General features: G+C 40.8%; 1 protein-coding gene across 1 annotated transcript in view; it reads left to right on the top strand.

The window, feature by feature from the left end:
- Nucleotides 1-26968, top strand: part of Umad1 (UBAP1-MVB12-associated (UMA) domain containing 1) — a 204864-nt gene extending 177896 nt beyond the window's left edge. The window contains exon 5 of the mRNA XM_042272791.2: nucleotides 26777-26968. Coding sequence (XP_042128725.1) covers nucleotide 26777 — 1 coding nt within the window. The 3' untranslated portion in view covers nucleotides 26778-26968. The remainder of the gene's footprint in view (nucleotides 1-26776) is intronic.
- Nucleotides 26969-27583: the final 615 nt, after the last annotated feature.

Here is a 27583-nt window from a genome sequence, read left to right as displayed (position 1 = left end):
CAGTTTCCTAATTGAAAGCCTGTCTGCCGAGGCTCTCTCTTCCCATCTTGACTTTGTCACCCGAGTCACTCTAAGTGCCTCAGGTTCCACACTTGCCAGCGATCTGCTGCCAGAGAATAGCTACAGAAATAACGCTGTCCTTAGGCAAAGCAGTTGTCTTGGGGATGAGTTATTTTCATTCAAGCTTTTTCAGTGTTTGTGGTATAGACCGGTGTTCTCTTTCACGTGGAAAAGTGATAAAAACCTAGTTGCTGTGTAACCTGTCACCACCCTAAGTCGGGAGACCTCAAGGTCTGTTTCTGTTCATTGACAAATGCCATATCCTCCAGCCTGGAGAGTGCTTTGTCGAGCTTGTTCAAATACAAAGTGCCAGAAAGGTAGCCTACACTTGACAGAACAAAAATGCAGAAGACTATGTCTCCATCCTGAGTGCTTCTCATTCCAGATGTGAAATTGCAGTTAGCACTAACATCAGCCGGACCACCAAAGACAGGCATGTGATAATTCAGAGAATCCTAAACAACTTTGCTTAAGCTGTTTAGTTTTTGAGGAGAAAGCAAACTACCTTGCCTAGAGGGCTTGTTTTCAATTGCAACAAGACATGAGAAGAATGGCTAGGGGGTCCTGGGGAGAGAAGATGTCATTGAGCATCTTCAGAGTCTAGAAATGTGATGTGCTTTTCTTGTTACCAGCTCGTGAGTATGACCTGCCTACTACCTGTCTCCTTTGGGGCAGGCACCACTCATAACTGAGTCTGACATTCCAAGGGCCAAGTGGTACCAGCGTCTTTACAGCATCCAAAAATACACCCCGCCCCATCTCCTTCCTGGTGGCATGCCATCCCACTGCCCATGGCACTGCTGTTCTGCCTGTGCACATCACGTGCTCTCCGGGATGAATGGCATTTGCCTAGTTTATCAGAAGCCCATGGCATCTGATTTTCTGTTTCTACTCCCTATTTTCTATTGATATTACATAGTAAAACTAAACTCTAAATCAATAAGACTCATAGGAGAAAGCTGATAATTATAATATAATGCACACTGCATACAGCAGATGCTCGATGACTACCTGACTTCCAGGGGGCATTCTAGTTGGTGGGTCTCAAGTGACTTTCTCTAGTGTGAGTGAGAAGTCCTCAGATTAAAAGCTTTTTTCCTGAGAGTTGTAGGGGCTGTCACCTTTCTCCCACTTTTTCCCACTCTGCTTGAATGTGTTTGGGGATATATTTATTATACCTCCCTCACATGAGATCCTACCCCAAAGCTAGACCAGCTAAGGTTGGCCTGTGATGCGCCTACGCTCTGAACATTTGCCCACTCTTCTTTGCCTAGCGATAGTATTTGAAAATACATTTTCTTCTTTCTTTAATTTTTTTCCAAGACAGGGTTTCTCTGTGTATCCCTGGATGTCTTGGAACTCACTCTGTAGACCAGGCTGGCCTCAAACTTACAGAGATCTCCTGAGCACTGGGATTAAAGGCATGCGCCACCACCGCCTGGCTTGGAAGTACATTTTCATCCCACTTAAATGAGCACTCTTGATAGCACCAGTCATGACAGTGCATGGAGCTTTTCTTTTGAGCTCAGGATACATGAGAGCTTCATAAGGTGGATACATGCTTGATTGATAACTAGGTGGAAACAACAGACCCCAATCCTGGGGGGAGGGGGGATGTGAAGCTCGTGATTGATTATGAACTATCTTGTCATCATTAAAAATGTTGGTGTTTTGATGGCAGTGTTTGTGTGAACTTGAGGACAGAAGACAATCCTGAGTGTGCATCTCAGGAGCCATACACTCTCCTAGTAGGACAGGGGTGGGGTAAGGTCTCTCTGTGACTTTGGGCTTTTGGATTCAGCAAGGCTGGCCAAGGAAGTAAAGGGGCCCTTCTGTCCGCCTTCCCAAAACCAGGATTGTAAGTGTGTGCCACCACGCCCAGCTTTTTAACATACATTCTAGGGCCATCCCTAGTCTTCATGCTTCACAGCACAATGGACACTTTACTGCCTCTCTAGCCCAGAAATGTTTGTGTTCCCTTTCTTATCTGCCATTTCTACAAGTACAATTAGGTACCAGGTCAGCTCAGGTTAGAAGTATAGTGCTTCTTCCATAGATTATGCTTAATAAGGTCTGTATGAATGGACAGATGGATAGACAGGTAGATGGATGATTGAAGTGGGTGTATGTCTGTCCATTGTACTTGCAGACAGCCACCAACTTTAAGATTATTGTTTTCTTTGAATTATACAGTAGTTTTTAATGACCATTTTTTATACCAAAGTGCCCACGTCCCGTTCTCTTCCCTTTGCAACAAAAGAAACTTGATAAAAACGGATGTGGTAGGTTGATATTTAATGACAGATTGTGACTTTAGCTTATAGTTAGGAATGCTTTTCAAATGTAAGGCACTGTTCTAAATGTTTTACATGCATTATCTTTTGAAACCCTGTTATTGCCAAAGGTAGAAAGGATATGAGGGCAATCTGGCTGCAATACCCATTACCCCATTGACCATAGAATCGTTGTGGCTGATGTGGCTGATGAGGTAGATGCTCCCTTCTTCCCTCATTGCTCTGTGCGCATCCCTCCCAAAGCTGCACGTTTCATCAAAGGGACTAACCTTTCCCAGTAGAGGACTATTCTTAGGTCAAGAGTAAGCAAGTAGCAGTACTCCTCTAATAGACCCTCCTCAAAGCTCTCATGGTCCAAAAGGTAGAAGCAATGCATCTTTTTCAACCAGCAAATGAACATATAGAATTTGGTATAAGCCAAGAATGGCATATGGATAACCACAAAAGGATAAAGTTCTCATTCATGCTGTAACATGGATGAATCTTTGAACATGAGAAAAATAAGTAAAATAAGCCAGACACAAAAGGACAAATGTTGTTCCAATTATATGAAATAGGTATGTGGTGGTTTGAGAGAAAGTGGCCCCCAAAGGCAGTGTACTACTAGGAGGTGTGGTCTTGATGGAGGAAGTGTGTCACTGTGGGGGCTTTGAAGTCTCTTTTGCTCAAGCTTCCCACGGTGTGACTTTGAGTCGACTTCCTGTTGCCTGCAAGATGGAGCACTCTCAGCTCCAGTCTGCCTGCATGCTGCCATGCTCCCCGTCATGATGATAATGAACTGAGCCTCTGAAACTGTGAGCGAGCCCCTTCCATTAAATGTTTTCCTTATAAGAGTTGTCTTGATCGCGGTTCTCCTCACAGCAATAAAACCCTAACTCAGACAAGGTGGAGTAAGAAAATTCAGAGAGCTGGTGAAGAGGTGAGAAATTACCAGGGATATGAGGAGCAAAGAAGAGCAGAGGCCAGAGGGAAGCAATAATTGAGGAGTAGTGTTTGTTTGCAACAACACTGTAAATAGGGTTTTATAGTTATACTGAACTGCACATTTAATATTATTAAAATAGCAGGTTTTATTTATATTTTCCTACAATTTTTAAAAATAGTAAGAAAAGGCCCTGGTATTAACCTAATTCTAAATTTGAGTATGTCTAGGATGTTTGGACAAATAGGAGTTATGTGTTGAACACAATGAGGAATCTGGGATTCATGGCCTTGGTCAGAGCTAGCCTCTTCATGGGTCTCTTGGCTTTCCCCAAATGACATCAGAAGAATGCCTACTGTGACTCTCCCTGTGCCATCCATGTTCAGGGTAGGCAGAAGAGAAAGTAATGATACTAGCTATCATCATTAATTTCTCTTTTAATTCCACAGAAGCTGTCTACCTATATCCTTCTGGGCATACCTGTATGTTGGGATATCCCAAGCCCCAAGGGAGGGACACCAGCAGAAAGAGTAGTCAACTTTCCCAGCCTCTGTAGTGAAAGCTGCAAGAAGATGTAGAAATATCTGCTAAGAAAATAAGAGATTATGGGGTGCTTGACCCTAAATGGAGTATCTATATCACACGCCTTCCTCCTAAGACTCAGCAATCATCATGGAAGATGGGGAAAAGGGAGCCAGAGGTTAGGGAGGACTGTTGTGAAACACTTCCTGGCATGATAGGTCAATTACACACATGGATTCATAATGGCTTTGGCAACATTCCTAAGACCTATGTAAAAATACTAGCATAGTGAGAGAAACATTTGAAGTTCCACCCCTAGATGAGAAACTATTGGCATTTGATGAGTGCTGGGAAGGAAGAGTCAGTTTTCTCCATGGATGTGGTCCTGGGCAGGATGCTCAGGCCCCAGTGGACTGACCTATACACATGCACATATTGACAATACTAATTGAACTCAAAGGTTAACAAAAGAGTACATAAAATTGGAAGGGGGTGTAGTGGAAGAGGTCTAGAAGGAGTTGGTGGGTGGACTGAGGGGTAAATTTTGTTCAAATTCATTGTATATGTTTATAAAACTATCAAAGAATAAATTAAAAACATTTTTAATGCCTGCTTAGAATAAGCACATCTGGAAAAAACTCCAAAAAAGGGGTTAGATCAGAGTTTCTCGACCTGAGAGTTGGCATTTTGAACTAGGTAAGTCTTTGTCTTGGTGGGCTCTTCTATACAGTTAGCAGCATCCTTGGCCAGTACCCACTGTGTGCCAATAGTCACTACACTCCCTTCTGGTTGTGACAATCAAAAATGCTATCAGTCCAACTACTTGGGGGATAGAGATGCACCTCCAGTTGAGAAACAAAGTTAGGGTACAGATGGTTTCAGAGCATTTTCTCTTAGCCATTCTGTGGCCAGCATGTAGCATCGAACATAATCTTGTAGTTACCAAGAGCCATAGATAACTGAGCTAAGTTAACATAGATTATGAGATAGTCATAGATGCTAGGCTAACTGTATTAGTCAAGGTTATATAGAGGAACAGATCCAAGATAATGAACATAGATAGACAGACAGATGGATAGATGGGTAGATAGAGAGATAGAGAGATAGAGGGGATGGATAGAAAGTGGGTTTATTAGGCTGGCTTAGATGATACAGTCTGGATAGTCCAACAATAGCTGTTTCTCACCAGGGAGACCACAAATCTGGTAGTTGTCAGTCCACCAAGCCAGATGCTGCAACAGTTCCAGTCTGACACTGAAGACCCAGATTCCGGGAGAGCCACTGGTCTCCAGTCCGCATTAGAAACCTGATGCTGGGCCAGCCAAGGAATACAGCAGTGGCAGCATCAGAGCAGATAAACTTGCCAGCAAGAGGGAAGGTAAACAGCCCAAAGCAAGTCTTCCTTCCATTTTTCTGGAAGATGACTGAAAGACAACTGGGCTGCCTCTGGAGGATGCTGCCCACATTTAGGGTGGATCTTCCTGTTTCAGAGAATCAGATAAGGCCCAAGGGGCCTGCCTTTTAGTTGATTCCAGATCCAGTCATGTTGACAACCAAGATTAGCCACCGCACTGACGGACTGTGCTTTCCTGAATGCTAAGTATTTAGTCATAGCCCTTTAGAGTTCAGGAAGACCTGAGGGTATGTGATGACAGAGCAGGAGAGGAGCAATTGTATCTCAAACATCTCAGTGAAGAAAACTGGTTCTGCAGAGCAAAAATCAAATAGCATATGTCTCTAAACATTATTACTCCTACACATGAAAGGTCCCCCAGTAGTTAATGTTTTTCATAACAGAGTTCAGTAATGTATTACTTAAGAAAAGGGATACAGCCAGGCGGTGGTGGCACACGCCTTTAATCCCAGCACTCGGGAGGTAGAGACAGGCGGATCTCTGTGAGTTTGAGGCTAGCCTGGGCTACAGAGTGAGTTCCAGGAAAGGCGCAAAGCTACACAGAAAAACCTTGTCTCGGAAAAAAAAAAAAAGAAAGGAAGGAAGGAAGGAAGGAGGCAAGGAAGGAGGGAAGGAAGGAAGGAATAAAGGAAGGCAAAAAGAAAGAAAGAAGAGGGATACATTCTGAAACATGCCTTAGTAGGCAATTTCATTGTTATAGAAACAACAGTGTACTTTCCATACACTTGAAAGGTCCAGCCTGCTATTCCAAGGTTATGAACCTTTTGAGCTGGCTTTGCTGAATACTGCAGGCAACTGTAACACAATGGTGAGGATTGACAGAGCTAAACATTCTGAGCATCAGACGGGCACATTTAAAATAGAGCATTAGAAACTCCTTTTTCAAAAGCAAACAAAAAAAGACACACTGTCCTGGAGCATTTACCACAGTGGTACAGGCCTGGAAGTCGCCATAGACGAGCCAGTGAGAGCAAGGTGTGAACATGAAAGTGAGGCTAACTACTGTGCACTTGAAAACCAGTGCACACCCAGGCCACACTACATTTCTTTTAAAATATTTTCTTCAATAATAAATGAACCGTAGCTCTTTGTGGCTTTTTTTACTTGTAAACTTAAAAAAAAAATGTGTCCTGCCCCCTTAGTAGATCTTGGATACCAACATCTTTTTCTAGAATCCCTCCTGAAGGACTTGCCTATGGCTGTTTTACAGGTACCTTTTATGCACTGTAAAATACTGATTAAAAATACCGCACATAAAGCGGTGGCAGGCAGCACGGTGTGGTTTATCTCAGTAGCACCGCCACCAGCTTGTGTACACAGCACTCCAGTGTCACCAGGCAGCAGGAAGCTCTCAGCTCCCTTACAACAGGGCCACTGTGATATACATGTTTTGTTCTTGGCACGGATGTTCTACGATGCAAAACCCTTGTTTAAATGAAAACTTTGGGGAGGGGGTGATAATGAAGGCCAAGAAACACTTCTGTCGCTTACAGAGCTCCGCAGGGCAAGGTGGGTTTCAAAGAAAGAGGAATGTCTTTTTTTCTTCACATGCAGCGACATGGGAATTGTAGAACACAAATGGCGAGTGACTTTTGGGCCCTGTGGTGGTTTTCACTGGACACTTCCCTGTGCCTGTTGTTCAGTCACTAATCATCTCAGGCCGTTGACTTTCATCCTCTCCACAAACAAGATGCATTACTGTCATCAGCTCCTCTGGAAGGCGTCTTCCCATCAAAAGGGTATGCGCCCTAGTGTTTGCCTTAGGAAACTAGTATGACTAGAAATACCGCATTCAAATCCCTTCTGTTATCAGTAGTCACATCATAGAGTAGGAAATATTCCTAGAAAAGTAAGTGTAAGATTGTTAATATAGTATTTTATTAATTCTTTGAAAATTTCATCCATGCACACAATATGTTTTGATCATATTCACTCTCTGCTTCTCCCCTTAACTCCTTCAAAACCATAAGAGTTGTTAAGTCTAGGTTTAGTTCCTTGACTTTGGACAACCTTGTGGGAACTAAAGTTTCTAATCTTTGAAATGGAGATAATGTTCACTGTGCAGTATTGAGATGAGAATTAAAGAAGACATTATATTCAGCTATTTAACAGAGCAGAGAACTGAGTGAGTGGTAACACATGGCAGCTATTGGCAATCCTGTCTGAAAATACTATTTAACAAAGCAACTTTGTTCTCATCTCAAGCCATCCGTATATGAATGAATGGCCCACATCCATGTGACTGAAAGGTACCACTTCAATCAGAAGTTGCCTTGGGAGATGAGGCTGTGATTCACTGGACATGTTCTGAACCAAGCCATGATTCTCGTCAAGCACAAGATGCCTACAGTCCACCCAAAAGACAGTGGGACTGGACCTGTCCCTGATGCCCCTTCTCAGAGCTAATATTGTCTACCACTTATAGCAAATCCCTTAACACCTGTTTATCAGAACCTTCCTCGGGAAGATGGTTCTTGCCATTCTTACCTTGTACACTTGATCTTAGCCAAAAGGCCGAGAAGCGATACCATTCTTACCTTGTGAGGTCGTTTGCAGAGCTCAGATCTATTCATTATTTAATACCTCATTTATATAAGATAGACTATGAAATGAATCCCTATCCACACAAAGTGCATATAGCAGTTCCTTTCCTCATTGGTGCAACCAAATACCTCCCAAAAGCATCTCAAGGAAGGGTTTGTTTGTTCCAGGTACAGTCTATCATGGCAGTGATGGCGTGGCCATAAGACCTTGAGGTGACTGGTCACATTGCATTTCAGCCAAGAAGGAGAGATCCATGTTGCAGTTCTTCCTTCTCGTTCAGTCCAGGAGTCCAGCCCAGGGAATGGTGTCAGCCACTTTTATGCTGAGTCTTCCCAAGTTATTTAACCCAGTCTATTGTGGAATATTAGTTGAAGATGTGTTATGTTCATTTATGCTGTGAAACATTTGCTTAATGATGCAAAGATGTGTTGCATTCTTTTTTTTTTTTTCAAGACAGGGTTTCTCTGTGTAGCTTTGGAGCCTGTCCTGGAACTCACTCTGTAGCCCAGGCTGGCCTCGAACTCACAGAGATCCGCCTGCCTCTGCCTCCTGAGTGCTGGGATTAAAGGCGTGCGCCGCCGCCGCCGCCGCCGCCGCCGCCGCCGCCGCCGCCGCCGCCGCCGCCGCCGCCGCCGCCGCCGCCACCACCCGTGTTGCATTCTTTTATGTTTCATTGGTTTAACTCGGTGAAGCTGTGTTACTTGTGGAGACCCACAGAGGTTTCCTAATGAGAACTTACTCATCATCAGGTCCGAGAATCTGAATAGCTGGTTACTATTATGGGTTGGACAGAGATGGACACTAGGTCATTTTGTTGTTGTTGTTGTTGTTATTGTTGTGTTTTCGAGACAGGGTTTCTCTGTATAGCTTTGGAGCCTGTCCTGGAACTCCTTATGTAGACCAGGCTGGCTTCGAACTCACAGAGATCTGCCTGCCTCTGCCACCTGAGTGGTGGGATTAAAGGCATGTGCCACCACTGCCCAGCAACACTAAGTCATTTTTGAGAGTGAATATTGTATTCAATTTTTTTCTCTTGAGAATGACTTTAATGTTTAGTTAAGATATCTTTGAGGCATTAAAGCAGTAGTTGGGGGTGGGGAGACGGGATATAGAATTCTTTCTATATTCTAAGTTTTGGACACCTTTTCAAAAAAAGAAAAAAGAGGAGGCCTCCCAGGGATAGCCATCCAGCATAGCCTAACAAGATACAATAAGACTGAGCACAAACCCTCATATCATGTCTGGAAATGGCAACCCAGTAGGAGGAACAGGGTCCCAAGCACAGGCAAAACAGAGACACCCCACACTCCCATTGTTGGAAGTCTCACAAGAACACCAAGCTACACAACCATAAGGTGTATGCAGAGGACCTAGCTCAGACCCACACAGGGTCCATGTTTGTCACTTCAGTCTCTGTGAGCCCTTGTGAGCCCTGCTTAGTTGATTCTGTGGGCTGTGTTCTTGTGATGTCCTCAACAATCCTTCCTCCCTTGTTGTGGGATAATGCCCTTGTACACTGTAAAGATTTGTCACTCAAATTGGTTTAATAAAATGCTGGTTGGCTAGTAGCCAGGCAAGAAGTATAGGTGGGGTGAGCAGACTAGGAGAATCCTGGGTAGAAGAAGGGAAGAGTCAGGAGTTGCTAGCCAGATGCAGAGGAAGCAAGATGAGAATTCCAGACTGAGAAAAGGTATCAAGCCACGTGGCTAAACACAGATAAGAATTATGGGTTAATTTAAGTGTAAGAGCTAGTTAGTAATAAGCCTGAGCTAACGGCCAATCATTTATAAGTAATATGCCTATGAGTTAATTATTTGGGAAGTGGCTGCTGGGTATTTGGAAGTTGCTGGCTGGACACAGAAACTTCCACCTACACTCCCCATCTTCTGTGGGGTGCCCCTGGTTCTGACTAGTGTTTGGCTGTGGCTTTCTGCATCTGCTCCACAAAGTTGCTGAATGATGCCCCTCTGATGACAACTGGGCTAGCACTGATCTATAAATTCGGGGTGTTTTGTTTTGTTTTGTTTTTGCCAGTTGTGTTTGTTTCTATCCTGGGTCTCTGAGCTACCCTGCCTCTGGTTCCTGGCCATTCAGGCTGTGTCATGCATGGACTCCCTCTCATGGCATGGGCCTCAAGTTAACCAGTCATGGGTTGGCTACTCTCACGAGTTTGTGTCACCATTGCCCAGCACTGACAGCAGGACAGATTGTAGACTGAAGGTTTTGTGGCTGGATTGATGTCCCAGTCCCACTGCTAGGAGCCTTGCATGGTTATAGAAGATGGCCAACCCTGGCTCCATATCTCCCATTTCTGAGACTTCACTAGAGTCACTCTCATAGATTCCAGGGAGTTTCTACTCTACTGGGTTTCTAAATTGCTCCCGGATGCTCCCAAAATACCAGTTGTCTCTCCCAGTACTCACTCCCTCTTCCTTCCCTCCCACAATCCCTCCTGCTCCCATCCCCACCTGCCCCCAGTCCACCCACAAAATCTATTTCTCCTTCCCAGGGAGATCCATGTATTGCCCCATTGAGCCCTCCTTACTTAGCCTCTCTGGGTCTGTGAATTGTAGCATGATTATTTTTACTTAACAGATAATGTCCATTTATAAGTGAATACATACCATGTTTGTCTTTCTGGGTCTAGGTTACCTCACTCAGGATGCTTATTTTTCTAGTTCCATCCATTTGCCTGCAGAGTTCATGATGTTATTGTTTCTAACAGATGAATAATATTCCACTGTGTAAACGTACCACATTTTCTTCATTCATTCATCAGTTGAGAGACATCTAGGTTGTTTCCAGTTTCTAGCTATTATGCATAAAGCTGCAATGAACATAGTTGAGCAAGTATCCTTGTGGTAGGACAAAGTATCCTTTGGGTATATGCCAAGAGAGTGGTATAGCTGAGTCTTGAGGTAGATCGATTCTCAGTTTTCTGAGGAACTGCCATATTGATTTCCATAGTGACTGTACAAGTTTTCACTCACACCAGTAATGGAGGAGAGTTCCTCTTGTTCCACATCCTTACCAGCATGAGCTGTAACTTGTGTTATTGATCTTAGTCATTTTGACAGTTTTAAGATAGACTCTCAGAGTCCTTTTCATTTGCACTTCCCTGATGACTAAGGATGTTGAACATTTCTTTAAGTGTTTCTCAGCCAATTGAGATTCCTCTGTTGAAAATTCTCTGTTTATGTCTGTATCCCATTTTTTAATTGGATTATTTGGTTTGTTGATGTCTAGTTTCTTGAGTTCTTTATATTTTTTTGGGGGGGATATTAGCCCTCTATTGGGTTTGGAGTCAGTGAAAAATCTTTTCCCATTCCATAGGTTACCGTTCTGTCCTATTGAAGGGTGTTTCCTTGATTTCCTTCTCAGTCTATTTGTCATTTGTGTATAGGAGGGCTACTAATTTTTTTTAAATCTTATATCCAGCCACTTCGCTAAAGGTGTTTATTAGCTCTAGGAGTTCTCTGGTAGAATTTATGGGGTCACTTATGTATGCTATCAATCATCTTTGAATAGTGAACTTCTTCCTTTCTAATTTGTATCCCCATAGTATTTGATCTCCATTACTTGTCTCATTGTTCTATCTAGAAATTCAAGTACTATATTGAGTAGATATGGAGTGGACAGACTTGTCTTGTTCCTGATTTTAGTGGAATTACTTTGAGTTTCTCTCCATTTAATTTTATGTTGGCTATAGGCTTTCTGTAAATTGCATTTATTATGTTTAGGTGTGTTCCTTGTATCCCTGATCTCTCCAATACTTTTATCATGAAGGGGTGTTGGATTTCAGCATCTAGTGAGATAACTGTGCAGTTTTTTTCCTTTCAGTTGTTTATATGGGGAATTACAATGACAGATTTTCTTATGTTGAACCATCCCTGCATCTCTGGGATGCAGTCTATTTGATCATGGTGGATGATCTTTTTGATGTGTTCTTGGATTCCATTTGCAATGTTTTATTGAGTATTTTTGCATCTATATTCATGAGGGAAATTGGTCTGTAATTCTCTTTCTTTGACTCTTTATGTGGTTTAAGTACCAGGGTAATTGTGGTCACATGAAATAAATTTCGCAGGGTTCCTTCTGTTTCTGTTTTATGGAATAATTTGAGGGGTATTGGTATTAGCTCTTCTTAGAAAGTCTGTAGAATTCTGAGCTAAAACCATCTGGCCCTGGGCTTTTTTGGTTGGGAGTCTTTAATGACTGCTCCCATTTCAAGGGCTACAGGTCTATTAAAATTGTTTATCTGGCTTTGATTTAACTTTGGTAAGTGGTATCTTTTGAGAAAATTATCCATTTCTTTTATATTTTCCAATTTTTTTGGAGTTCAGGTTTTAAAGGTATGACTTGCCCGGCAGTGGTGGCACATGCCTTTAATCCCAGCACTTGGGAGGCAGAGGCAGTGAGATCTCTGTGCGTTCGAGGCCAGCCTGGTCTACATAGTGAGTTCCAGTGCAAAGCTACACAGAGAAACCCTGTCTCAAAAAAACAAACAGACAGAAAGTATGACTTAATGATTTTTCGGATTTCCTCAGTGTCTATTGTTATGTCCCCATTTTGTTTTTGATATTGTTCATTTAGATATTCTCTCTGTGTCTTTTAGTTAGTTTGGATAAAGTTGTGTCTATCTTGTTGAGTTTCCCACTCTTTGTTTCATTGATTCTTTGTATTGTTGTCTTTGTTTCTATTTTATTTTTATTTCAGTCCTCAGTTTGGTTATTTCCTGCTGTCTACTCCTCTTCAGTAAGCTTGCTTCTCTTTGTTCTAGAGCTTTCAGGGGTGCCATTAAGTTGCTAATATGAGATCTCTAATTTCTTGATGAAGGCAGTTCGTGCTATGAACTTTCCTTTTAGCATTACTTTTATTGTGTCCCACATGTTTGGGCATGTTGTGCATTCATTTTCAATGAATTCTAGAAAGTCTTTATTTTCTTTTTTTATTTTTGTCTTTACCCAGTGGTCATTCAGTAGAAAACTGTTTAATTTCTAAGAGTTTGTAGGCTTTCTATTGTTTCTGTTTTTGTGGAATCCAGTTTTAATCTGTGCTGGTCTGATAAGGTGCAGGGGATTATTTCAATTTTCTTGTATCTGTTGAGACTTGCATTGTGGCCGAGGATATGGTCACTTTTGAAGAACATTCTGTGAAGTGCTGAGAAGAAGGTGTATTCTTTTGTGTTTGGATGAAATGTCCTGTAGATATCTGTTAGGTCCATTTGGTACATAATGTTTATTAGCTCCAGTATTTCTCTGTTGAGTATTTGTCTGGATGACCTGTCCAATGATAAGAGTGGGGTATTGAAGTCTTCCACTATCAATGTGTTAGGATCAATGTGTTTTAAGCTTTAGTAGTGTTTCCTTTACAAATGTGGATTATGCTTTTGGAGCATAGATGTTAAGAATTGAAAAATCTGCAAAAACAAATTATAATAAGCCTGTTATAATTTGTTTTTGCAGCACAGCAAAATTAATATAGTTTAATATGTCTCAATTGAAATAAATTTAGACAAGAATTATTTAATATATTTCTATTTGAGCATGTTTCATGTGCTTAATAAAGTATTTGGAGGAATATGCTCTAAGTTGAAACAAAAAATTTGTTTCACAGATAGCTTTCTATGCATAGTCTGAGGGCACTTATATACAATACAATAATATGCCTTTATTTCCATTGTAACATCACATAAGGCTAAGGACAGAATTTCTTACTTTCAATATAATGTTTGCACTTGAAAGGTTTTATACTCTGGAGCATTAAAATTCTTGAATTTTGGATTTTGGGTGTGTACCTGTATATTCTCCTGTGTCTGGGGCGAAAACTCAATGTGTCATATTCATAGTAACTCGTGTGCTGTACTCCAATATTTACTACCACAGGCACGTCTCTAAAATGCCAAGTTATCATTTGTGTATCTAAGTTTTACTTACACATTTCTCAAATTTAAACACATGGGAACTTCTCTTTCCTCCATTAAAATATTTTATATTACTTTAAAAAAAGAATTGGAAGATCATCTTGGTCGATCTTTCCTTTGATGATTATGAAGTGTCCTCCCCTGTCTCTTTTGATTAATTTTGAAGTCTATTTTGTTAGATATAAGAATGACTATACCAGCTTGTTTCATAGGTCCATTTACTTGGAAAATCCTTTTTCCAGCTGTTTACTCTGAAGTAATGTATATCTTTGATGTTGATGTGGGTTTCTTGTATGCAGCAGAAGGATGGATCCCGTTTTCTCATCCATTCTGTTAGTCTGTGTCTTTTTATTGGGGAATTGAGTCCATTGATACTGAGGAATATCAATGACCAATGATTGATAATTCCTGTTATTTTGTTCATGGTAGTGGTAGTGTGTGTGTGTGTGTGTGTGTGTGTGTGTGTGTGTGTGTGTGTGTGTGTGTGTGTGTTTCTTCTTCTGGTTTTGTTTTTGTGAGATTCCTTATTTCCTGTGTAGTTAGGTGTAGTTAGCCTCTTTGGGTTGGAATTTTCCTTCTAGTATATTCTTTCGGGCTGGATTTGTGGATAGGTATTGTTTAAATTTGTCTTTATCATGGAAAATCTTGCTTTCTCCATCTATGGTAATTGACAGTTCTCCTGGGTATAGTAGTCTGGGCTAGCATCTGTGATCTCTTAAGAGTCTACAGAACATCTGTCCAGGCCCTTCTGGCTTTTAGAGTCTCCATGAAGAAGTCAGGTGTAATTCTAATAGGTCTGCCTTTATATGTTACTTGGCCTTTTTTCCTTGCAGCTTTTAATATTCTTTCTTTGTTCTGTATGTTTAGTGTTTTGATTACTATGTGGTGAAGAGACTTTCTTTTCTGGTCCAATCTATTTGGTGCTCTCTAAGCTTCTTATGACTTTATTGGCATGTCCTTCTTTAGGTTAGGAAATTTTCTTCAAAGATTTTTGTTAAAAATAGTTTCTAGGCCTTTGAGCTGGGATTCTTCGCCTCTTCAATTCCTATTATTCTTAGGTTTGGTCTTTTCATAGTGTCCCAGATATCCTAGATGTTTTAGGCCAGGAATTTTTTAGATTTAATATTTTCTTCAACTGATTTATCAATTTCTTCTATTGTATCTTCTACAGCTGAGATTCTCTCTTCCATCTCTTGTATTCCGTTGGTGATGCTTGCATCTATAGTTCCTGTTCACTTACCTAGATTTTCCATCTCTAGGATTCCCTCAGTTTGTGTTTTCTCTATTGCTTCTATTTCCATTTTCAGGTCTTTGAACAGTTTTTATTCATTTCCTTTGCCTGTTTGGTTTTTTCTTGGCTTTCTTTAAGGAATTTATTCATTTCCTCCAATTGTTTGTGTTTTCCTTGCTTTTTTGAGGGATTTATTTATTTCCTCTAATTTTTTGGGTATTCCTTGATTTCTTTGAGAGATTCATTTATTTCCTCTTTCAGGACCTCTATCATCTTCACAAAGTTGGCTTTAAGGTCGTTTTCTTGTACTTCAGCTGTGTTGGAATATTCAGGGCTTGGTATAGTAGGATAGCTGGTCTCTGGTGATGACATATTGCCCTGGCTGTTGTGGATTTTGTTAGTGTGCTGCCTCTAGGCTTTTGGGTTTGGGTAATTATAGGTTTAGGAGCCAATTTCTGAGTTTGTCTTTGTTGGATGGGTGTTCTTTCCCCATTGGTTTCTACTTCCTTCTAGTCTTCTGACCCAACTGGCCTGTGTTTCTGGTGGCCAGTGAGTCCTCTGATCCAGGAGGGTGCCTCTGCTGTGGTTCTGGTGACCTGCATGACCTCTGGGATTCTGGGAACTGGCATGTCCTCTGGTAGAGCAGGGGGCTTCCCCTGGAGTTGTAGGCCAGGATCTCAACTCTTAAAATATATGTGAGGTAGTAACTAGTGTTAAGGAGGTATAAGACAATTATCCATATATTTCTCACTTAAATTTTTCTGACTGTCAAGCAAATGGCTCACAAAATATAGCCATCACTTCCTTCATGATGGCTGTGGTTTAAGAATAACTACAACAATTTGCTATGAGGGAGCCTATTCTAGACTAAATTTTGACTGAGGTACTGCTGATAATTCAAATACATGAAGAATCATGAGACCATTTTACAATGTCCGTAGCTAGGCATGGGATTTGTGTCTTCTCTGCTGCTGTACCAAATCCGACCCTTGCTCACATGTTACACAGAACCACATATTTGACTTGACGCTATTGCGGCTGCTGCTGATTGAACTTGGCTCTCTCACCAATCTTTACCTGCCCACACAAACACATCATATATTCACACAGATACAAATCATCCCAAACAGTTCCCTTCCCATCAACTAAATTCATTTGTCCTCCCCCCACCCCCCCAAACCTACCCCCACCCCCACCACCCCACCATCCCCACCAACCCACCCCGCTTACCTGCAATGGTATTGATTTTTATCATACACCAGCTTTGTGTGACTGTAGGAATGAAATGGTCTGAATATAAAGCTAAAGGCACAAAAGTTGTGAAATGCCAAAGCTAAAGCTCTCCTGCCAACAATAAATCCCCGCTATGGCCCTTTCTGCACACCACGTCGATTTAATAGCCCAACTAGCCTTCCTGCACACCACACTGCTCATTTACTAGCTCAGCTCACTACCGTCCATCCTTTACGGGCAGCTGTTAATTATGGGTTCCTGGGTTTTGTGTGGCTGTGTTCAAGTGTCTCTTTCACTTTGAAATGCCTGGTTCATTTCGTTCTTTATATCTTAGCTCTTCATTCTAAGGCATGATGTAGTTGAGGAGGAAAGTGGTTCCAAACTGAAAATGTTCCAAGACTTAATTCCCTTAGGTTCAAGGTTATATCTCATCTGCATTATCTGTCCTTTTGGGGATGGCGGTAGGGAGTAAAGTGGAACTATGAAACCATTATCCACAGGGTCTAGTAGCCCTGGCTGGCCTGGAACTCACCATATAGAAAAGGCTGACCTAAACCTTGTGAGAATCCTCCTGCCTCTGTCTCCCAAGTGCTGGTTCTACAAATGTGTCCCACCACACGCAGCTTACAGTGCGTTTTATCATCAGAGTCATTTGATGACTTGCTGTTGTCTTCAACACACCTTGCAAAGACACGCCAAACTTCTCCCTGTGTTCCTTCCCTCAGTGACAACAAGTTCCCCACAATGTTGCCTGAACAGTGCCGAGAAGGCTGACACTGAATGTTTCTCAGTTTGGCATGTGCTTCTTCCCAGAGGCTGCCCCATGTGCAGAGCTGGCTGAGAAGGACTTGGCCAGCCATGCTCAGAACTGAAAGTCCCAATAGGATAGCTGGGCAGGGAGCAGCGAGGGGCCAAAGCTGTGGTTAATTTCATGCTCATCTGGCTTGCCTCTTAGACTCTAGCCCCAGCCCAGAGAAGCTCTGGCAGGAGTGGGAGGCAGCTGGACAGATCAAGAAAGGCCTTTTGTCCCAGCCATCTATAGCAGCCTTATTTGGAGTAACAGATGCAAATGGACAGGCTTGACTTCCATCTAATGCAGGATGGGTCTAATAACCCAAGGCTTTGCCTCAAGTTAGAAAGCTTCACATCATTGTTTACAAGTTTTAGGGGTGTGTAGAACTTCATCTTTTGAAGCTTTAAGGAGAAATGCATCTTCCTCCCCCAAATAAACCACCTAACTTCAATTTTAATACATAATACTAAATACCCTTTTCCCTACTTCCCTCGTTCCCTTCTTTTCTTCCTTCTTTAAGTAAATATTATCACTAAGAACTTTAACAAGGAAGTGCCTGGGAGACGCTTAGCCTTGCAGCAAGAGAACCTGATTTTGATCCACAGAACCCAAGTTTTAAAAGACAGATGTGGTGGTATGCAATGGTCCCCTCAGCCCTAGGCAAGTCTCTGCGGCTTGCGGGTCAGTCAGCCTAGCTTATTCAGAAAGCCCCAGGCCAGCAAGAGACCTGTCTCTAAAACAAAGTAGATGGCTTCTGAGGAATGGCACTCAAGGTTGACCCTGTGCACACACAGACATGCACAGGCAAGCATACAAACCACACAAAAATGAATGTCAGTAAGAAAAGCCTGGGAAACAACAACTCTTCCAATCTATTTTTATGTGCTCAACATACATATTTTTATGTGCTCAAACAACCATGTGATGTTTTCATTCATTCTAGGGGGGAAAGTATATCTAAGAGGGTGTGGAAAACTTCAGCTTTAGAAACAGTATCCTAAGTAATTCAAAAGGGAAATTAACTTTTCACATTGAAGATGTTCACTAGCACAAACACTAAAATACTAAATATCTGAGTCTCATCTGTCACCTGATGCTTCCCACTGGCTGCAGGTGTAGAAGTTGGTCTCCCTGTCCTGACTTTAGACTCTGCCTTAGGAGAACTTTAAGAAGGACATTTTCCCAGAGCAATTAGAAACAATATATTGTTGTATTAGGTCACTCGAAATTGTCCCGTCTCCCTAAAAAGTGAAGTCATTGGTGCTATTGAAAAACACTAACAATGTAGACAGTCTGGAGTGCAGATATCTCTGTTGATGGTGGGGTGATCTGCAGCCCTCTGGGACAGCAGCTGTGAGCACCCATTCTTTTTTTTTTTTTTTTTTTTTTTGGTTTTTCGAGACAGGGTTTCTCTGTGTAGCTTTGAGCTTTTCCTAGAACTCACTTGGTAGCCCAGGATGGCCTTGAACTCACAGAGATCCGCCTGGCTCTGCCTCCCAAGTGCTGGGATTAAAGGCGTGTGCCACCACCGCCCAGTGTGAGCACCCATTCATGCAGGTACAGAGACAAGTTCCTAGGGTTGAGTTTTAGGAATTCAGGCCTCCCCTGGGGCAGTGGAATAAATAGATCAGTTATTTTAATCCTAAACTTCACAGTAAATTTGAAAGTGAATGTAATTTAAATTACTCATTTTCTATGATGTCCTGTATCACAATATGAATGCGTGAAGTTTAAAAAATAATAATGCTTGAGCAAGCCCTAAATAATCACTTCCTGAAAAATTGGAAGGTGACTTAAAGAATACTATAAAACAGATCTGTCTGTTAAAACTCCTTCTTCCATGCTCTCCTGTCTCCTGACTTTTAAGGGATGGCACAGGCTCTTGCCACTCCAAGCTGCATCCTTAACCCTGACTCATGACAGTCATGAACAGGGCTGGAGAGATGATTCAGCGGTAAAGCAGTTGCTACACATACAGACCTGAGTGTGAATCCTGAGAGCCCATGTGAAGACAGGTACTGTAGCATATATCTGTAATCCTAGTGTTTCTGTGGAGGGGTGGGAGGTGGAGACAGGCAGCTCTGAGGAAGCCACAGGTCAGCTAGCCTGGGATATAGAGCTGTGAACAAAGAAACCTTGTTTCAAACAAGAAGGAAGTAGAGGACCAACACCAGAACTTGTTCTCTGGCCACCCATGTGCCAGAACACACACACCCTGGACGGTGGTGCACATTTGGTCACACACAAGTATGTGCATACACATACATCACACCATACAAAAATTCACAAATAAGTGTACTGCTACTGGTCTTGAAGACCAGTAGCATATGCAGCCATGCCATAAAAGACCTTAGCAATACAGATGTTTTAAAGTTTTCTCAAGAAAAAAAAAATCCCCAAGCACAACTGTATTCAAACTCAGGCTGCAGGTAACTGAAGCGGCATTTGCCTTTGAGAAGCAGAGCTACATGCTGGGTGTTCAGGGGGATACAGCTGATGTTTTTGAGATGGGAGGGTATCAAAACCTGAGTAAGTAACAAAAATCAAAGCAGAAAAAAAACAAGCTAGTACATTATCTTTTCTTGTATATTAACATGGAAATAATTATAGATACTAAAATGTCCTTGAACAGCTTTCTTAGTAAAAAGAAAAAGTCTATGAAAATTTTCAAAATGATATATTTATGGCCAAGTTATCATAAAAGAACTTTTGATCTTCAGAAAGGAAATGTGTGTGTGTGTGTGTGTGTGTGTGTGTGTGTATAAAATGAAGTTTAAGTATTGTCAATTTAACAGTACATCTACTAAACAAAACAAATAAAATAAATAATATCAGCTATTAATTAAGAAACCCTCAGGGGCTTCTAGTAGCTCCTTGTAGTTTTGAGTGTACCTGTTTGCAATCCTTTGCACTCAGACTCCCTGACCGAATGATCCTCTATATTGAAAAGCTGGTGGACAGATTGCCTGTAGCCCCCTCTTGGATCCGTCTCCCTGGACTGTATTATGATTGGTGTGCTCTTAGTGACATGCACATTGGCACATTTCCTAGAGGGCTGTTGATGAAAATTGTTCCTAAGAAATCTTACGTGTTCTCTTACCAGAATATCCACATAAGTTATAATTTTACACTTGAGTTAACTCAATGGAAAGACTACTTAATTTAGTCATTTTAAAAATGAAAATACAGTTGGTCTTAGAGTAGTAGTGTTTCAAAATGAAAACGCGAAAACAATTATAGAGACTTGACCCTTTGAGTCATGACAGGATGCCATGTGCTGGTATATTTTCTTTATTGAGCCTCACAGATTAAGAATTGGACTTCTGCTTCCTAAAGCAGTGGCAGACAAGACGCTGTCTGCTGAAACTAATTAGATCTTAAATCCTGAATAAAACATTTTGGTTGGTTCCTCGGCTTCCAGAAAGTGAGTAAAGTCATCTCCAAGTCCAGCTATCTTCCTAAAATAAAGAAATCGGATCAGATAGGGTCAACATTAGACCTGGGAGCCATGAACAGGTAAGTGGGCTGAGCAAAGAGCCAAAGAGAGAAGCTGTGTCGCTATACTGAGGGAGAGGCCGGCAGGCTACTCTAAACTGCGATGTAGATAATGACCCCAGAGTCAGCCGCAATAAAGGGAACTGAAACTGACACTTGGCATTAAGCCAAGACCCTCAAAGGGAGCCACCATAGCCCAAGTTGATGGTCTTCCCAGCAACTATCATAACTTCCCCATAGAAAACCACTCATACGCTATCTCACTGGATTCCACACACATAATTAGGCCATTGACAGGTCATGATAAAGGCCGCTAAGCCCCTGAGAAAGTAAGCCATCTATATTAGGATTGTCACAGAGAGAAGAGTGGCTCAAGAAATACTTTGAGAAATATTTAAAATTAAAATAAAGAGTAAGCAACAGAAGACTGTCAGGAATGACCAAACAGTGACATGTTAACAACCACTAAGCAGACTGTCCTAGTAGCAAATATGTGAGTATCTGGAGACAGTGAAACACAACCTTGAAGAGAGAAGTAATGACCTTGAGAATAGAAGTGAATAAAAAGGAGAAAAGAGAGGAAGGGCTAGAAAATATCAGAATTGTTTCAAATATTGAGGAAAAATGAGAAGATCTGACCTATATCAGATCAGAGGGAACACAAGAAATAAAGCTCATGAGAACGTGAGGGTGGCTAGGCTGCTTTTCCCAATGCTGAAGTTAGGAATCTACTGTGGAAAGTGTAGGATGCCCAAGAAGGATAAATACAAAGAAAGCACCACCTAGCTATTAGATAGGAGCTCTGGAGAAAAACAAAGGTGATTTTAAAAGAGTCAGATAGGAGAAAGATCACACACAAAGAAAGATCATTTCATGTGCATTGGACTGCTCAGTAGTGATACCAGAAAATAAAAGGCAACGGGATGTTATATTTAAGTCCAGAGAGTGAATAGCTGCAGCCTTTCAAGCATGACAGTAAAGAAAGGCATTTCCAGTTAAACAAAAGATGAGTTTATCAAAGTGCTTGCATGTGAGTGGCATTAATTCTAAGTGCATGCCTTAGAAAGATGGTGTGTTCTGATGGCAATTTAGGCTAAAAGAAGTCAATAGCAAAAAAGGGTTTAAAATATTCTCATCTGTTTGGAAAGAATAGTTTTTCTTTAAGGGATCAATTAAGAAATAATAGTATTTTTAAATATTAAAAAACAGGAGTGGTGGTGCATGTCTTTAATCCTAGCACTTGGGAGGCAGAGACAGGCAGATCCCTGAGTTGGAGGCCAGCCTGTTCTACAGAGTGAGTTCCAGGACAGCTAGGGTTATACAGAGAAACCCTGTCTCAAAAAACCAATACAAAGAAAACACCACCTAGCTATTAGATAGGAGCTCTGGAGAGAAACAAAGGTGATTTTAAAAGAGTCAGATAGGGAAAATGAATTGATGTACAAACCCACACTTGATAGAACTAACATTTAAAGGCTTTAGTTTTTAGCTTTAACTGTGTGTCTATGTCTGTCAGTGTGTGGGCTTGCTTTGTTTAATATGAGGGTTGGCATCTCTGCATCACTAGACGGTCCCTGTACCATGACAGGTGTGCACAGGTCCCTTTCTTAATGGGCCGGGGGAACTGGCACAGCTTTGGGTTAAAAGCCCCTGCTCTAACCACACGCTTTTCTCTTCAATTTAGAAGAATGTGAGAGAATTAAAATCCTTTGCTTTAAAAGTCTCAGAAGGGAGTCATTTACCTGAAAGTCATCTGGTTTCATGTTGGGGTCCTGTTCTCCTATTAACCCAAATAACAGTAAGTTTAACACAAAAGAAGCCTTCTTGTCTGATGCAGCCATTTTTATTAATAATGTATTTGTTGAAATGAGGAAGCTAAAGATATACCTAGTCACTAGTGTGTTGTTAACTGTAATGACTTGCATGTAACAATATTTTTTTTTTTTTTGGTTTTTCGAAGACAGGGTTTCTCTGTGTAGCTTTGCGCCTTTCCTGGAGCTCACTTGGTAGCCCAGGCTGGCCTCGAACTCACAGCGATCCGCCTGGCTCTGCCTCCCGAGTGCTGGGATTAAAGGCGTGCGCCACCATCGCCCGGCAATATTTTTAACCATTTTAGGCATACAGTTCTGTGGTATACATGCCATCCACATGGTTGTACAGCCATCCATAACATTCTCATCTTCCCTAACTGAATTGTATTTCAGCGTAAGCTCCATTTATTACCCTTTGCCATTTTCCAGTCTTTTAGTTTGGGGTTTATATCTTTTTCTTCTAGAATGGGCACTTGATTGAGTTCCCCAAGCGACCAGTTTTGCATGGACCACGACAATGATGTACTCTCTGGATTTCCAGCTTCAATTCTCTTTAAAATGAAAGAAGAACTGGGAGTACCTGGGGGAGAGCATGAACTCAGAATCCTAGTGTTTTATTATTGTCATGTCTATACCTCCCTGAAAGCGAATTTTGAATAACTTTGTTTAACTAGTATTTCAGCATATTCATCCTATTTGATATGCAAAAAATATATCCTTCTTGCATTTGTATTTTATCAGTATTTATAACATGTAGCTAAGTTATATAATTAAAAAATATCTGAGTTTGAGCACAGCTGACTTGTGGAAAGCTATGGAATGCGTCCAGCTACCTAGTTGAACTGATGGAGACGGAAATGTGGGACATCTGGAGAGCCATCTCCTTGCTGTGAGCATGTCAAGTGAAGGGTGCTGTTGACAATATGATCTGGCAAGTTGAATATTATATTAAACTAATAGATTAAAAGTAGCATGTATAGCTGTGATGATTAATTTTATGTGACAATTTAATGAAGCCACAAGGTACCTAGACACACATTATCCTGTGTGTCTCTTGGGGCACTTCTTGATGCAATCCATACTCAAATGAGTAGACTGAATATAATAGATCAGCTTCCCTAATGTAGATGGACCTCACCCAGCCGGCTGAAGACATGAGGGGAACAAAAAGGTTAAATACTGGGGATTTTTCTGCCTGACTGCCTTGAAATGTGATGTTTTGATCAAAACATTTGCTTCTCTGCATCTGTAGACTGTCTGAGGCAGACCTCAAAACTTTTAAGTCTGCTTTAGTCCTGTGAGCCAATTCCTTGTAATAAATCTCTTTTTATATATTTGTGCTTGTTAACAAATACCTTTATTGCATAACTTTATTTTGTATTTTATTATTTATCATTATGAAATAATGATAAGACTTCCTAAGACTAGAGGAAGCCAAATGGAGCATATGTAGAATACTGCTGTTTACAACATTTCTCTAACCCCAAATTTACTCCAAAATATAAATTGTTTTAAAAAGTAGTACATCCCATATGATCCCTCTTGAGGCCTTTTTTAATTATATGGTTAATGTTTACAAAATATTAGCAATCTTTCTCTGAGAAATTATTTTCTTCTCTGTAGCACTTTCTATTACCTGACATTTAAAAAATGAATATTATATCATTCTACTAAACTGGAAGTTCCTCTTTAAAACATTTGAGTCTCTTTGACTAAGTGACTCGAAAGGCATCCAACTCCAAAATTACTATTGTGACCTATTTGCTGTTAGTTTTTAATAGAATGTCATCCCCTTTTGAGTTTCCTTATGAATCCAGAGCATTTTTTGGATGAGACTCCAATACTAAAGTCACAGAACTAGAAAAACAAGCCATTGGTAGTAGTGTTAGGAATATGTTGGTCCTGCCTGTTTGGGTTCATTCGAGTTACTATAACTTAACTTAAATTACTATAACTTAATGCCATACTGTCTTATAACAAGTAGATGTTTTATAACCAGTAGAAATTTATCTCACAGTTCTAGAGGCAAAGAAGTCCATGACCTTTGGTGTCCCATTGAAGCCATTTTCTGGTTCATGGATGACCACTTCTCTTTGTGTCTTCATGGTAGAAGGAACAAGGGACCTCTCCTGAGTCTCTTATAGTAACACTAATCCCATTCACAAAAACTCCATCATCATTTCCTATTACTTCCTAAAGGTCCCACTCTAAACACCACCACTTGAGGGAGGGTAGGATTTCAGCATATGAAGGGGTGGGATCACAAACATTGAGTCTGTAACACTGCCCTGCTAGGAGCTTAATGGTTTGTGTGTCTTTGACAGTCACAAACATTGTAAGGGAAGGAAGTGTTTTGCGGTTGCAAGGCTCTGAGTAGTTGCAGATAATCGGAACAGAGGAGTGAAGAACTGTGTCTCTAAGTCAAAGCTGAGCTTGGCATTCAATAGAGGGATTCAGAAGGTCTTGTTTTCTTCCCCTCTTTCCTTTATTCTTTTTGACCTGTCTCCTGATATCCTACTTTTGTCTTTTGACTGTTTTATAAATTCTTAAGTGAGCCATTTCTTTGTTTCCCACTCCAAAACCATGAGCACTTTGCATCTGGGAAAAGTCCCTCTTCCTCTGTGTTCCTGTCACCTAGCAGAGTTCCCATCCATCTACCTAGGGGTTGTCGAACGCTTGTCTTGACGGGAAACATGGGTGTGAACTTAACCACTGCTCCTAAGAAGATCCTCTGAGGTTCCCTAGTTCTCCCTAGTCTCTTTCTTTTCTTCTCTGTTGGTTTCCTTACTCAGACTTTTTTGTAGTAATACAGCTGGAGGCTCACTGACTTTATTTTGCCTCTTCTTAATGTGTCAACCGCAGGCTCATTCTGTGTTTGCATGGAGGATGTTCTCCCCTTAACTTAGGGTTTTAAAAAGTAATAATGGTCTATGTAAATGATTCCCAAACATAATTAGGCATCAGAGTCACCTGGAAAGCTTGTTAAGAAATTATGAGTTTAGCCGGGCGTGGTGGCGCACGCCTTTAATCCCAGCACTCGGGAGGCAGAGCCAGGCGGATCTTTGTGAGTTCGAGGCCAGCCTGGGCTACCAAGTGAGCTCCAGGAAAGGCGCAAAGCTACGCAGAGAAACCCTGTCTCGAAAAAACAAAAAAACAAAAAAACAAAAAAAACAAAAAAAAAAAAAAGAAATTATGAGTTAAGAAATCATCCTGGGATCTGTTTCTCACTCAGTGCATATGGAACAAATTCTCAGATGATGTTGGTACTGATGCTGATGTGCTGGTCCAGAGACTGTATCCCAAATCACTGAACTATACAGCACAAAAGCATAAAGTAGTTGCTTAATCCCCTGTGCTGGAAAGAAAAAATGACCACCTACATATGAATGTATAGAATTTAGTCACAAAATAAAAATAACAGGAAGAATAGGCATACTTTGTTTAAAACACAAGATAAAAGAGCTTGTTCCTTATAATTATTTCCTTCAACTGAAATCATTTTCACAGAATGTAAGTAAAGTTAAAACTGCTAAAGAAGAGATGACTATTGGTTAATTCTACTAGGGTATGTAAAAAGGTTAATTATGGTATGTACATCTTGAAGATCCTCTTGCTGTGTGAGCCATCTCCAGAAATACTTGCCATAGTACTGAAATAGAAATGATTACATGAGTAAATTATCACCCACACTCCTTGCAGGCATCATTTCATACCGAAGCCTTTTCTCTTTACAGGGAATAATGGTTTTACATTTTACTTGGGACGGCACTTGAATTGCCAAATATAATAGGGGCATTATGCTAAAAAGCAAAAAGATTACAAGTGAGAAGATAAGTCAAATATAGTAATCTCATCCGCCAATTAATCTTTAAAGAGTGCTCCTCTTTTCTTCCTGCTGCCCCCCAAATCCAGATCCTACACATAATCACAGAAACTGAATATCATAGTAGAGAAAAGCTAACAAGGTTTCTAAAATTCCACTAGTTACGGATTCTAGCTATGACTCTGGCCATATTTGGTCCACTGCTGATTTTAATAAATTTTATAGGAAAATAGCAATGCTTCTTTGTTTACATCGTGTTTGACTGTATCACCCATGACAGACCAACCATGTGGTTTAAAGCCAAAAACATTTACTTTCTCACCATTGACCAAAAAAAGAAAAAAAATGAGATTGACCCAGTCCACCTTGCTCACTTAAGTTCTGAAGAAGGAGGAGGCAACACAAAGTCCCTCATTCTGGCAGCAGCATGAGAGGGAGCTGCCTTTACCAACTCCTGCCCCAACCAAAGCGTTAGAGCTGTAGAGAAGGACATTGGTGTAAGTTTGCATCTCATTACAGTTTTCAAAGGTCCCTTTCAAATGGCACGGGAACCCCAAAATCAGTAATAAAACAGAAGTGTACTTTGATGTTAGTCCAAAATGTATAGATTTTTCACACACCCTTGAAGTATACCAGTAGCTTTTAAGACTGGGGGCTGTTTCTATAATATGACCATGGATGAAAGAATTAATAGATTTTTTTTTCTTTCAGAAAATATACTAGCAGTACTTTCCGATGTGCAGAGCCTACAAGAGAACATGCTTGGTAACATAAATTCTTATTTTCTCAAGCTAAATTCACAAAATTGTCAAGAATGTGTATGAGCATGTATCTGTACGTTTATATGTTTTTAAAACACATTTTATATACCTATGTTTAAAATAAAATTATATAATAGTGCTAGATGGCCCTTGATCTCCCTTATTTATACATAAAGGAAAAGTTATTTATATTGTAAACAGAAACCCAAATTCTGTTGTTTTGGGTATAGCATTGTACAATGAATTAAACAAGAGATGCTGTTATTTTATTCTCTAGCTCTTTATTGGTTGTGTCCTTTCCACCAAGAACCAACAGTGCTGAGACTGATACACAAAGCAGGAAGCAGATCTCAGAGTCTGACTGGGGTGGCTGGGTCAAAACATACAATGCAATGTCTGCAGGGCTGGACATGGGGTGTGTGGGCATTGAGGGGACATTTAAAAGAGCCTTGAAAGGAGGATGGGGACTTGCCATGTAGATGCACACACTCCAAAAAAAGTGAAACTACATCAGTTTTCATGTAGCTGCACTTGGGAGAATTGTCAAAATTAGTATAGATTGTATACAGTGGTGGTTTCATAAAGACACTTTCTCATGTACCTAAATATCCCCCTCTATTTTCATGCTATGTATATAAATTCATATATATACATAATATATTCATAAACTATGATATGAGATCCTCATATGGGAGGAAATGTGCTATTTGTCTGCGTCTGGCTTAATGATTACTCATTTGTGATCACTAGTCCCATC

Source organism: Peromyscus maniculatus, chromosome 3, assembly GCF_049852395.1.
Source record: "Peromyscus maniculatus bairdii isolate BWxNUB_F1_BW_parent chromosome 3, HU_Pman_BW_mat_3.1, whole genome shotgun sequence".
In the NCBI taxonomy this organism is placed as follows: domain Eukaryota; kingdom Metazoa; phylum Chordata; class Mammalia; order Rodentia; family Cricetidae; genus Peromyscus; species Peromyscus maniculatus.
This window is presented reverse-complemented; position numbering and strand designations above follow the sequence as displayed.